The sequence below is a fragment of the Haliotis rubra genome, unplaced genomic scaffold, assembly GCF_003918875.1.
Source record: "Haliotis rubra isolate DU_JTF1 unplaced genomic scaffold, ASM391887v1 Scf107, whole genome shotgun sequence".
In the NCBI taxonomy this organism is placed as follows: Eukaryota; Metazoa; Mollusca; class Gastropoda; order Lepetellida; family Haliotidae; genus Haliotis; species Haliotis rubra.
In genome coordinates this window covers 902,165-916,361 of record NW_025764970.1, presented here as the reverse complement: position 1 = coordinate 916,361, position 14,197 = coordinate 902,165, and the positions used below count along the sequence as shown (strand labels likewise).

General features: G+C 38.9%; 1 protein-coding gene across 14 annotated transcripts in view; it reads left to right on the top strand.

Annotated features, from left to right (window-relative positions):
- LOC124279540 (long-chain-fatty-acid--CoA ligase ACSBG2-like) overlaps window positions 1-14,197 on the top strand; it is a 66,508-nt gene that overhangs the window by 34,781 nt on the left and 17,530 nt on the right. For 6 of the 14 annotated variants that reach the window (XM_046715381.1, XM_046715426.1, XM_046715385.1 and 3 more), the window contains exons 2-7: window positions 955-1,061; window positions 3,119-3,195; window positions 10,311-10,472; window positions 10,776-10,861; window positions 11,227-11,315; window positions 13,860-14,061. In XM_046715381.1, coding sequence (XP_046571337.1) covers window positions 970-1,061; window positions 3,119-3,195; window positions 10,311-10,472; window positions 10,776-10,861; window positions 11,227-11,315; window positions 13,860-14,061 — 708 coding nt within the window. In that variant the 5' untranslated portion in view covers window positions 955-969. Of the gene's footprint in view, window positions 1-954; window positions 1,062-1,216; window positions 1,249-1,911; window positions 2,068-3,118; window positions 3,196-10,310; window positions 10,473-10,775; window positions 10,862-11,226; window positions 11,316-13,859; window positions 14,062-14,197 lie in introns of those variants that run through there. The other 8 variants (XM_046715441.1, XM_046715455.1, XM_046715462.1 and 5 more) reach the window with 3 other exon arrangements.

Here is a 14,197-nt window from a genome sequence, read left to right as displayed (position 1 = left end):
ACCACTCACCCTCCCTGTGTCACCCCATCCACCACTCACACCCTTCCCTGTGTCACCCCATCACCACTCACCCTTCCCCTGTCACCCCATCACCACTCACCCTCCCCCCATCACACCCCATCACCCCACACACCCTTCCCCTGTCACCCCATCACCCACTCCCTGTCCCCTTCCCACTGTCACCCCATCACCACTCACCCACTCCCCTCCCCTGTCACCCCATCACCCCACACCCTTCCCTGTCACCCCATCACCACTCACCCTTCCCTGTCACCCCATCACCACTCACCCTTCCCTGTCACCCCATCACCACTCACCCTTCCCTGTCACCCCATCACCACTCACCCCTCCCCGTCACCCCACACCCTTCCCTGTCACCCCATCACCACTCACCCTTCCCTGTCACCCCATCACCGCTCACTCAGCTTGTATGAAAACATAATGTGGATTTGTTGCTGGACGCAACTCACAAGTCCTCCTGATATAATATTGTCGGGAACCATATTTTAACACATTCACTGCTTTTGTTTAAACTGATATGTTAATTTTGATTTACATCTGTGTACAAGTGTAGAGATTCTGCTACATATAATATAATTACAAAATTATGGAAATCTGTTCATTCTGCAACACTGTGTAGGGTGGAAGATATTTTTACTTGCCTCTTCCAAAAACATTTCTTTTGTAGTTGCCTCAGCAAAAAAGTCACAACTTGCAGTATGAATTAAAATGAATTATATAAACACACTTTTGCAATTTCAGTAGGACAAACTCTGATGCTCTAATCGACAGAAAGACTTTTACAGTTTCAGTAGAGCAGAATATAATTGTTTACAGAAGACTGACTGTGTTGCAATACTATGTTGTCTGTTGTAAAATATCCCAATATTTATTAATACCCCAGCGCTGTCACCCAATTGTGTGATAATAGTGTGTATCCCATGTCTATTCCAGGTGTGTTAACTTGAGATGTCAGTGGCGGGAATATCACAAAGTATCCAACAGGTTGAGGTTGTCAAGGCCAAGGTCAATGGAGAGTTAGAAATAAACCATAATAACAGGTACACAGTCTTGCAGTTAGTGGAGTAGGTGCAGTGTAGTTTCCAGGGTGTAGTAGAACTTCTTCAAGGCCACATAGTCATCCCAGTGATCTGCTATAGTGATCCGCCCTCCCATGGAGATACTACTGAGAGAACACATGAAAGAAGAAACTTTTAATTTCTGTTCATGAATGTTGTGTGTGTACAGGTATTGGGTTTTGGGTTCTTTAGAACACGTTTCTGGTGTCCAGTTTGAGAGGTTCTGGATTCTTTTGAAACATGGCTATCGGTTTCATAATAACAGGTTTATACGTTCAAGACTCCAGTGTGGACAAACCCCCTTCCTCTGTGCTAGCAGTGCCCACATTTCAGTTTTATGTTACTATGAATGCTGTTTATGGTAGGTGTAGAACCATTACATGGAGATCCTTTATCGTAACGGACACAGCTTTGAGAGATTTGGCTCCTTGAATGCTGTCAGGGTTTTGTATCTCCAATGAAACAGCCTTCATTGAAAGGTCTTTATAGAGTCAGTCACCTCAAGCTTGTGTTGGAAAACAGTTACAACAATAAACGCATACTTGTCGCGCCGCTCACAATACCAACGTGGAGATTCCATTAATATTTCATGTTGTACAACACAACCAGGATCCAAGTTCGCTGTGGCATGTTCGTTGAACCGTAAAAGTGAAGAATGATCCTTCTTGCCACCATTGACCAGTCAGCTCAAACTGATCCTGCTTGCCACCATTGACCAGTCAGCTTATCTAACTATGGGGCTTTGAAATATTCATTGATTCATTTATCGACTTAATCATTGATCTGTGGAGATTGACAGTCTGGCCTAATTTACAATTATTGTTGAAGATGCACAACCTGGAACTAGTTCTGGTGGTCTGATGTTGTTGTTGTTGGATCTGCCAATAACCTGCTCGTGTTTCTGAAGCTTGTGTATCATGTTATTGGGCCTCGGTGTAGGGGGCGGTTAGTGTTCAGTGGATATTTCATCTGGAATAATCATGGGAAGGTAGGATTCATCTAAGATAATTGTTTACTGAATGGTTGAAGGTAGGATATGCCTACAGAGGGGTACCTCAGGACTGTGTGTTCACCGTCTCTTGAAACTGTTGGCTGTAAGATAATTGAGATGTGTTCCCTGACTGTGTTCAAATTTGTTACAATTTGTACGTTTACTGTTTTGTTGAAGGCAGTTTTATAATGTATATGATTATGAATTACTAAATAAGTGCATCCCATTACTGATTGTTTGTAAGGTAGAACATTCCTTTGTGCCAATCAATTACTTTTGAAATATTTTTAGTTCCTTTTTCACTTTGTCTTGAAACAGTGGACCTTTTGAGCACTTTGTAGATATTTCATAGTTTAGAAGTATGTAGGGTAATACTGAACAATATATTGAACTTAATATTGGGAGAAACAGGTTTGGATGTCTCGTTATAGAGTATTGCACTTACACTGCGAACTACATGAAAGCATGCTGTGGAATAATCCTAATCCGAGATGCCCTAAATATATCACTTCTACCACAGGATTAGTAAAGGTTAATGTTGTTGACGGAAGCGTGTGAGACTTGATAGCTGTTTAGAAGTACTGCATAACCTGGCAGATGGTTATTGAAAGTGTGTGTATATATATATATATATTAACTGTCAGATGTGCAAGCACCTGTCACAAGGGCGTGACAGCCAGCCACCATAAACACACATATATATATATATGAGAGTGAGGGAGAAACATGTTGTCAGTGTTGTTGTCTCATCAATATGCAATAAACTCTATAGCTACCAAACATGATCTATTTATTTATAGATATTATCCATTCTCAGATACATTGTTTTCTTAGGGCGTTCACTTGCAGTTTACTTTCACTCACATGACACTGTAAACCACTGTATATTTATGAGTAACTTTAAACAAGTTATTGTTTAGATTTTCTAGGATTTCTGCATGATGTGAAATTTAATATATATTTATTAGTTATACCATAATTTGTTCCAAACTATTGAGTTAACATGTTCAGTAAGCATGTAACTGTAGAGTATCTGTATTTGTTCCAGTGCTGTCAATATAGCAGAGAAACCAGCAGAAGAGATGTCTGTCCAAACTCAGAGTAATGGACCTGAGGGATCACGAGGTGAGAGGCCTATTCTACCATTAATGTACAAATAAAATAATATGCTGAATTCACAATGCACTAGAACTTCCAATAGTAAATTCATCCAATCATTCATCATGTGATAACTTTATTTCAAAGTCGGGGCAGTGGGGTAGCCCAGTGGTTAAAGCGTTCCCTCATCACGCTGAAGGCCTGGGTTTGATTCTCCACAAAGGTACAATGTAGGGATGACTAGACAAAGATTGGGATCAGTGACACTTTGTAGAAGTGTTGAAAATGGTTGATGTGTAGATAAACAAATAATACTTAGAAGCAGAGCCTTGATACAGTATAGGAAGTGTGTTCTGCATCTACTTTGATTGGAAGCAGAGCCTTGATACAGTATATGAAGTGTGTTCTGCATCAACTTTGATTGGAAGCAGAGCCTTGCTGCATCAACTGTTGATTGGAAGCAGAGCCTTGATACAGTATATGAAGTGTGTTCTGCATTTACTTTGATTGGAAGCAGAGCCTTGATACAGTATATGAAGTGTGTTCTGCATTTACTTTGATTGGAAGCAGAGCCTTGATACAGTATAGGAAGTGTGTTCTGCATCAACTTTGATTGGAAGCAGAGCCTTGATACAGTATATGAAGTGTGTTCTGCATCAACTTTGATTGGAAGCAGAGCCTTGATACAGTATATGAAGTGTGTTCTGCATCTACTTTGATTGGAAGCAGAGCCTTGATACAGTATATGAAGTGTGTTCTGCATCAACTTTGATTGGAAGCAGAGCCTTGATACAGTATATGAAGTGTGTTCTGCATCTACTTTGATTGGAAGCAGAGCCTTGATACAGTGTATGAAGTGTGTTCTGCATCAACTTTGATTGGAAGCAGAGCCTTGATACAGTAAAGGAAGTGTCTTCTGCATCAACTTTGATTGGAAGCAGAGCCTTGATACAGTATATGAAGTGTGTTCTGCATCAACTTTGATTGGAAGCAGAGCCTTGATACAGTATAGGAAGTGTGTTCTGCATCAACTTTGATTGGAAGCAGAGCCTTGATACAGTATATGAAGTGTGTTCTGCATCTACTTTGATTGGAAGCAGAGCCTTGATACAGTATATGAAGTGTGTTCTGCATCTACTTTGATTGGAAGCAGAGCCTTGATACAGTATATGAAGTGTGTTCTGCATCTACTTTGATTGCATCGGGGTGTCACGGCCTTTAGTCTTGACCTGTTCACTCAAGAAGTATTGATGATTGATAAGAAAATGGATCCTAACTATGAATTACCTATGCAGACCTGCACTTCATCAGCTTAATGCTGAATATGAATTTGACTTATCTGTTGAATGTTTACTATTTTCAACCTTCTCATTGTCCATCTCGAGCATGGTAATCTCCGTTATCTGTGACCAGTTCTGTGGTAGTGAATTAGATTCAGATCGGATTGTAATACATTGTAATCAGCAGGTTAGTCAACAGACTGGAACTGCAGCACGCAATGACATATGTAGTTGCACAATTGTGAACTGCCTCAGGCTTTCGCACAGTAAAGTTTTTGTAGGATCTTTCAAGTGTAGTATGATACTTCCACAATTACTTGCAATAACTTTAATGACTACATGGAATGGGACAATAGACAGAATTTTAAGTGATGATGAAATGACACAAAATGCAATAACATGTCAATTATATGAGTTACGATACAGAATTGTCGCTGAAATGAGTTCACTGTTTCTGTATTAAATTTGTTACAATATATGATCCACCTGTGTAATAGGTAATGGCGTAACAGGTAACCATGGAAACGATACTGTTTTAAATGGCTGTCCATCCAAAATGGAGGAGTTGAGAATTGTTTTAATTGGGAAGGGTTCATGAGCAAATTATCACACATAAAACCTGTTTGATCCGTGACCTTCATGTTTAAAACTGGAACAGTACTATGTTGGGTGCCTTACGCCACCTCTCTCTCACTCCAACCCCAAACTTATGTCTTAACAGCTTAAAATGTTTCCTTGTCTCACCGAATACACAGGTTGCTTCTCCACATAGGTACCGCCTGCCTTGATATTGCTGAAATATTGCTGATCGTAAAACCATACTCACCCATTTTGTTAATGCTTGCTCTTATGAAAACTTAAATGTTTTACCTGAAGTGTTTACCAGGAATTGACTTATTTTTTTAGACCTAAAACCATCCTTTTTAAACATTCTGTAATTCTGCAAGTACTACTGAGCTTAGCCTTGCTCCAAGGCTGTACTGAATGCTGAGCTCATGTATGTACAGTAATTCTATCCTCTAGGGAAACAATTCTAGATAAGCGGACAGTACAGTCTGAGGATGCCAGTCTGTTAGAGGATTATTTATATGTTTAGAAATTATCATTTAAACTATTATTACTTTAGAGATTTGTGCAAGTCTATACTGAACCCTGCATGTTGGGTAAAGGTATACCAGGGAAAGTGTCAGGTGTCTCCTTGTGTTGTCTCTATAGCGGAGTCTCCGCTGCCTCAGACAGATGTAACTGTCAGGTAGTTGGTACACACCATCTCAATCACTGTCCACACAGAGCCAGATAACAAAGCAAGTGTTGAGAGCTCCCCTGACCTGTACTGACCTGTGTAGTGTACTTTCAGCTAACACCCAAGTGAAACAGATAGTCAGGGGGCATCTCAAATGTAACAGGGATATAGAATACCAGTGGGTACTGTGTGGTGTTACTAGTGCCTATGAATCCATATTCAGTATTCTTTGATTTTTCTTTGGAAAATAATGAAAGTTAATCTTCAACATGACTTATCACAACAGGTCCGTATAAAGTTAATTTAAGTTTGTTTCATGCTGCCGTCAGAGGTATTTCAACTCTGTGATGGCAGTCTGTAAATAACCAGACAATCCAGTGATTGACATCATGAGCATTGCTCCAAGCATTTTGGATTTGAAACACGCATTAACCAAGTCACAATCTGACCAAAACATCCAGTTAGTCAGCTCTGACCACTCTCTTGAAGTTAAATAAAATAAATAATCTTCACAATATGTATAACAATTATTAGAAGGGATTTTATCAAAGCCTGTTCATGTTTGAATATTCCATTATTCCTTAAGGAGGTGCAGCTTGAAATATTTCTGTCAAACTGATGTAAATAGCTTCAGCTTCATCTCCTTATAGAATGTGGAATATTGCAACATGAACCGGCTTTGAGAAAATCGCTACTAGTTCTCCTACTGGGACTCTCATGTACATTGTCAATATGGCTTTGACGAGTTAAAAATAAGTGTGTGGGGTTTATTTTAAGGCAGGGAACAGTTTCTAAAAGTATGTCAACAGAATATTTCCTGGTAGTGTGTTAGATGACTCATTTATTATTAGACCTATGAATATTAGAACATCTGCAACATGGGATAACTTTGTGTACAGGATAGATTGTTCCTAAGGTTCTTTTCTTATCAGAATGGGCGGAGGGGTAGCCTAGTGGTTTAACGTTCGCTAGTCACGCCAAGAACCTGGGTTCGATTCCCCACATAGGTACTATGTGTGAAGCCCAGTCTGGTGTTCCCCGCCGTGATATTGCTGGAATATTACTAAAAGCGGCGTAAAACTAAACTCACTCACTCTTAATCATAATATTACAACTGATTTAAACATTACGTGCAATGACCCACCACAATAACATTCTTGGTTTGGAAGGTTAAACATTCGAAGTCACGTGCTGGATGTGTTATTTCATAAAATGGTTTACACTGTAAATTAACGTTGTTCATTTTGTTACATGAATGCATATAACTGACAAACATTTCCAACCACTTTGTTACATGAATGCATAGAACTGACAAATATTTCCAACCACTTTGTTACATGAATGCATATAACTGACAAACATTTCCAACCATTTTGTTACATGAATGCATATAACTGACAAACATTTCCAACCACTTTGTTGCAGGACAAATTACTGCTGTTTGTTGTCTTGTTAAACAATTATTACAAATTATAAACCCTTCCAAAATGTTTTGTCCAGCCTCCTTTTGTAAATGTAAGATGTACCACATGCCTGGTCAGTCCATTGTGTGAACAACCAGGTGTCTCGTTACCAAGATACTTTGTAGCATAAAGTTAAAATTACTGTAAAATAACTTCCAGTCTGTCTTTTTCGGTACGTTTCAGTATTGGCTTGTTAATGCTTTTGGTGTAATTTGAATACTGGGTCATTGCATACAAAAGAATTTAATTTGTTTTTTTTGACAGTTGACATATATTCCTGCAGTGTTGATTGTCTCCAGGGAAGATATCGCTGCAGATTGTTGTATTAACATGTCTAAATATAGACGTTGGACACGCTTGAGGAGTGTCTTCTGTATTGAGGGCACAGCAACTAGGTATCAAGCGATCAGTCCCCATGATTAGATCAATACTAAAATCAATGCACTCCCTCAACTCATTAACCCCTCATGTCTCATGTGTCAACCAGCAAACATCCACGACTGATCCAGACAGTGTGGGTACAAGATGTGAACATCACGTGTCACATCCAGAAACATTGGATATATTGTGTCTTTGCTTGTGTTGCCATGAATAGTTGCAAATTTGTGTTAAGTTATATTCACTCTCTAATTTGTGTTAAGTAATATTCACTCTCTAATTGACATCTCTATTGTTATTTATTTGTCCGGATATGAGATTAAACTTAATAGTTAGTTTATTCAAACTATAAAATTGCTTTTCCAATTAATGTCGCCTACTGTCAAATACACGTTTACAATGTAACAAAGCAGGTTTTGTTTTGTTTACATGTTTATAGGAGAAATATTCTTGGCAAATATTAATGAATTGTATCTTGTAAAATGTTTCTATTTTGTGCAAACCTAGTATGATATAATACCTATAAATATCATAAACAATATGTGAGACCTCAGGAGTACTAGAGTCTGCAACTCACCCCAATGTCTCTGAACAATGACAATACCATACATGATAGTCTGCTGCCATGGAAGCAGGCTATGTGTGTGGAGTGTCATCACATGCTGACCAAGATTATACAATACACAAGTTGTATTTTATATTGAAATGTCCATCATATTACTATCCTAAAATAATGTATATCAAACCATATTATCACAAATAATGAAGCAAACATATCCAACATAGCCCACACAAGTCTAGAAAATGTGACAAGTCCAGATTTCCACATTTTCTGAAAATGAAGAAAGTCTCAGGGCTCGATTACATTATATTTTATGTTTTTTACTATGAACTTTTTTTGCTGTCAAATATGTTCCTTCAGATTGTTATTCTATGTTACAAGTGTCCAACAATACATTCAGTTCAGATTGTTAGTCTATGTTACAAGTGTCCAACAATACGTTCAGTTCAGATTGTTAGTCTATGTTACAAGTGTCCGACAATACGTTCAGTTCAGATTGTTAGTCTATGTTACAAGTGTCCAACAATACGCTCAGTTCACAATTCAGATTGTTAGTCTATGTTACAAGTGTCCGACAATACGTTCAGTTCAGATTGTTAGTCTATGTTACAAGTGTCCAACAATACGTTCAGTTCAGATTGGTAGTCTATGTTACAAGTGTCCAACAATACGTTCAGTTCAGATTGTTAGTCTATGTTACAAGTGTCCAACAATACGTTCAGTTCAGATTGGTAGTCTATGTTACAAGTGTCCACAATACGTTCAGTTCAGATTGGTAGTCTATGTTACAAGTGTCCGACAATACGTTCAGTTCAGATTGGTTATATTCAAGTGTCCAACAATAGATTGGTAGTCTATGTTACAAGTGTCCGACAATACGTTCAGTTCAGATTGGTAGTTTATGTTACAAGTGTCTGACAATACGTTCAGTTCAGATTGTTAGTCTATGTTACAAGTGTCCAACAATACGTTCAGTTCAGATTGGTAGTCTATGTTACAAGTGTCCGTCAATATGTTAGATTATTCAACTTCTTTTGTTTGAACTAACTGTTGAGTATGTCAGCATACAGTTCAGTTTTAGAAGACAGATTTCATTTCCTAGTAAAGAATATTTGATTTGGGTATGTGACTCACATTGACTATAAGTGTAGACTTTCCAATATTTACACCTGTTCCTGCTTGTGACTGGTCAGTGAGAGCCATGTGACTTTACTAGGCTTCACTGTTAGAAGATGTGATATGACATCAGAAATTACATGTTTAGTGTTGTAGACATTCAGTCATTTCTTCCTTCATTTTCTCCCTTACAATGTCCGTATGTCATGTATGGAACATGCCTCCAAACTCGGGATTACATGCTACTTGTCCTGTGATTGAATGCTGTAAGTCACTCGCCTCAGGCCTGAAATTACCACCATTCATTCACACAGGACAGATAATCAGTAATTATCATAGCTTGTATTTTGTGAATATTACCATAGAACATCATCCCCTACAGGCATTGACATCTGCCATAAATGTTCTTAACTCATGTTTTGAGTCTAAGTTTTGTTTGGGGTTATGTAACCTTGGTAACCCTAAGACGATGACAAATGGCAAGATTCCTTGTGGACAAATATCATGATGCTTTATCAAGCTTGATTAGGGCAACTCAAGCTCTAGGCTTTTGTAGCATGATATTGCAAGGATATTGTTAATATCTTGGTGGACTGAGACATTGTAACCTTACTGTGTCCAAGTTCACTGCGCGTTGCTGTACCCGCAACTAGGTGTTTGCACGCATTCATGTGGCCACCATCTGGTCACTTACAAACAGATGCAATCCAAGGAACATTACTGCCATGCATACATCAGTGTTTTATAAGATGAATATTACTTCTTTTCCATGTTTGTTGAATCAGGAAATTTGTTTAATTTGACACTGAGAATCGTAAACGCATTTTATATCTTTTAGTGATAGTGGATGAGCCTAGTGGTAGAAACAGTGACTTGTCTGGCAGAGTTCCTTGATTTCAATCCCCACAATGGTTCAATGTAGCTCAACATCTCAAATATGTACAAGGATATGTACCGTTAAATTTTTTTTTAAAAAGCCAGACTTGTGAACCACCTTCACGAACCACTACCAGATTGATCCCATCAATGTATGTATCATGTTTTGTTATTGCTGTAAGCATGATGATGACCTTTTCACCTTCAACTGTTTCCTTGTGCAGACATGGACGATGTGATCCACACCCAGAAGCTGTTTGCTGTTGGGCGGTCAGAACCTGTCCGTCTGCGCATGTCGGAGAGAGGGCCTGGAGCAGTCAAACCCATCACCGTCCCCACCCTGCTGCGTCAGGTGGCGCAGAAAGTACCAAACAACGTCGCTCTTGGTGAGTTTCTGAGTGTGTGACTGGAAATTCGGGGCTGGATCCCTGTGTCACCATGCCTAGTGATATGTGGGACATCAAGTTTATATGACTGGTTCTGAGACAGATGTTAATAACTTCTACTGAAGAGACCAAGTCACTTTGTTAAAGATTTATTTATTTGTCTGTGTTATCGGGAGAGATGTTAGTGCTTCTGTGTCTCTTCATGGTTATTAGCTTAATTTCTGTTGTCTTCCCACCCTGCCCTGGTGTAATATTGTTAGAAACAGGGACAAACTCACAGAGACGATTTATCTCTTATTTCAGCTGTGAAACGCAATGGGCAGTGGGTGAAATGGACATATAGTCAGTATTATGCAACTGTATGTCGCACAGCCAAGGCATTTATCAAGGTCAGTTCACGTAACCGTGGAACAACATTCACTCAGACATTTTGAACAAGAATTCCCGTTAAACATTTTTTCTGCAATATGTCTACAATGATTAACCAAGAATGCAGGAATCAAGTAACACACATAAAACTATTTACAGAAACATCAATATTCAGATTCTGTTTTCTGTAATTCAATCAGTAATGTAGGAATCATGTGCTTATGTCCATAAAGGTCAGGTCTGTTGTCAAAGAACTCAAAGGGACCAGTAATGTTAGTTTGTTATAACCGTAAATTGTTATACATATATGCATTTTGACCAAAATATAGAGACCAAAACACATATGGAAATATTTAAAAAGATGACTAAGTGTGTTTGTTACCAGCTCGGCTTGGAACCCTGCAGTGGTGTGGGCATTATTGGTTTCAACTCTCCGGAATGGTTTTTTGCTGATCTGGGAGCTATATTTGCTGGGTAAGCTATTATTGATGGATGGGCTGTTTAATAAATAATAAAGTATTGTGTCTCAGGTAACCCTGGAAGACACTTATGTAAATCACAGTAAATGAGCTCGGTTGTCAGTCTGAGTGGCTCGTGTGAGTGTGTGCAAACATTCACCATCAACTTTTGTGACAGATACTTGTACTACTCTCAATACATGTATGTTACAGTGAATATGTCAAATCAGTCATCTTGTAAAATCAATGAAAATTTCAGGGATTTCATTAAATTTCTGATTCACTTGGTGGTTTCACAAAATCCCTGGAATTCCTAGGGATTTAACAAAATCCCTGAAAATCATGGCAATTTTTTTTTACATATTCCTTGAAATGAATATATCAGTGTTTGTTTTGACAATACTGCTTGTAAATATTGCATGTGTTTACAGTAACCAAAGATAAACAATATAAGGAAGTTAACAATGCTCATTGTGTTTTTACATCTTGGTCATGTAACTCTGCTTGTTGTGACAACAGTATATGTCAGCCATGTTTGTTTAACTAATAAGGAAATGTAACATATGTTATATTTGGGATTACACTTTCTTAGTAAAGTACAGATTCTAGTACTTTTTGGGCTGAGTCATATCCGGGATTCGAACCCACACAAAGTCAGACGCCTAGACTGCTCAGCCACCGCGGCTTCCACAAAAATGGAAGTCGGACAACTGGTTGTCTTTACAGCGGACTTTGTGTACCCAAGGCGATTAGGTGCCTGACTCTGAGGGTGTGGGTTCGAATCCCAGGTGGGCCTCAACCCAAAAAGTACTAGAATCTGTACTTTACTAAGAAAGTGTAATCCCAAATATAACATATGTTACATTTTGACCACTTTCTAAATGGCATTGTGTATTTCATTGCTTTCGGCCATGGGAGCTGTGCCAATTAACACTTATCAGAGGGGGTACACAAAGTCCGCTGTCTAGACTACCAGTTGTCCGACTTCCATTTTTGTGGAAGCCACGGTGACTGAGCAGTCTAGGCATCTGACTTTGTGTGCTGGCGATTAGGTGCCTGACTCTGAGGGTGTGGGTTCGAATCCCGGATGGGACTCAACCCACGTAAAAAAAATCGTGAAAATTGTCGTGATTATCAGGGATTTTGTTAAATCCCAAGGAATTCTAGGGATTTTGTGAAACCACCGAGTGAATCAAGAATTTTATAAAATCCCTGAAATTTCCGGTGCTTTTACAAAATCACTGATATGACATATTCACTGTAACATATACCGTGTAAATACACTTTGAATAACTACCTGCGAGATATTGTAGTTCTCCTATACAGCTATGAAGTCTCGCACACTTCCTTCTCAAAGTAAATCTTTAATGATGTTACATGTGCTGAATGTGGTCTCACCCTAGCAAGTGAGTTTGTTCAAACTTGCCCCAGTGGGATAAGTCATGTGACCATTAACCTTCTAGCACCTCACAGTCAACTTGGGTTATCTGGGGTAATAATGTGCTGTTGTTAGTTTGTCAACGCTGTGAGCATCACCTAGTGAATGGAATTTAGTTCTGTATAAATGCACATATTATTATACCCCCGCTACGAAGTAACGGGGGTATATAGCGTTCATTCTGTCCGTCCGTCCGTCCGTCCGTCCCGAAACTTTGTCCGGAGCATATCTCTTAAAGTTTACATGCTAGGTTCACCAAACTTCACACACATGTTAATCATTACCCATTGATGTGCCTTTTGCTATTTTAAAGTTTTTTCAGAATTTAGTTTTTTTGCTGTTTCCATGGAAACACGACTTAGGCTGTGACTATGAGGATGTCATCTTGTCCGGAGCAGATCTTCCAAACTATACATGCTAGCTTCATCAAACTTGGTACACATATCAAGCATGATCCCTAGATGTGCCTTTTGGGGTTTAGATCCAGATATGAATTGTATTTTTTGCTGTTTCCATGGGAACACGACTTAGAGCCAAATGTGTTCGATTATTTTGTCCAGAGCATATCTCCTAAAGTTTACATGCTAGGTTCATGCTAGGTACGTGCAAAATGTATTTGATGGTTACCTGACCACGGCATATCATCGAAACTATACATGCTAGGTTCACCAAACTTAATACACAAGTTAGTCATGACCCACAGATATGCCATGTGCTAAAAAATAGCAATATTCATCTACGTCCATTGTGTGCAACATGAGACAGTCAAGTTCAATTGTATGTCAGGTTTCCACGGAAAACACAAAAAAATCTAGTTTCCATAAATTATTACCGTAATCAGTACATGCCAAAACTATTATCTAACATGTATATAAAGTTTAGTAGAGTCAAAGAGAAAGTCTTGTGAGCTGCTGATCCTTGTCACATTATATATATCAATATCAGTCATTTCCATGTCCCAAAGTGGGAAGCGGGGGTATTTGAGCTTTGCTCACTTCTACACTTGTTATCATTATAATACTCAGGTCAAAAGTTCTAGATTTGGACATCTCTGGATTATAATATAAATCCTAATGACCCAGTAGTTTCCTGTGTTTCCACCATGTGGGTGCTGTATTGCAGTGGCCTGGCTACTGGAATCTACACCACCAACACACCTGAGGCGTGCCAGTTTGTCGCTAGTAACGCCAAGATTAACATCATCGTGGCGGAAAACAACATGCAGTTGGAGAAGTTCATCAAGATCAAGGACCAGCTTCCTCATCTCAAGGCCATCATCCAGTACAGTGGAGAAATCGCCCACAGAGAGTCGTTTGTCTACTCAGTAGGTTACTGTTGATGTTGTACAGTCTGTATGTGGACTGCTTGTGAGTGAGTTTGGTTTTACGCCGCTTTTAGCAATATTCCAGCAATATCATGGTGGGGACACCAGAAATGGACTTCACACATTGTACCCTTGT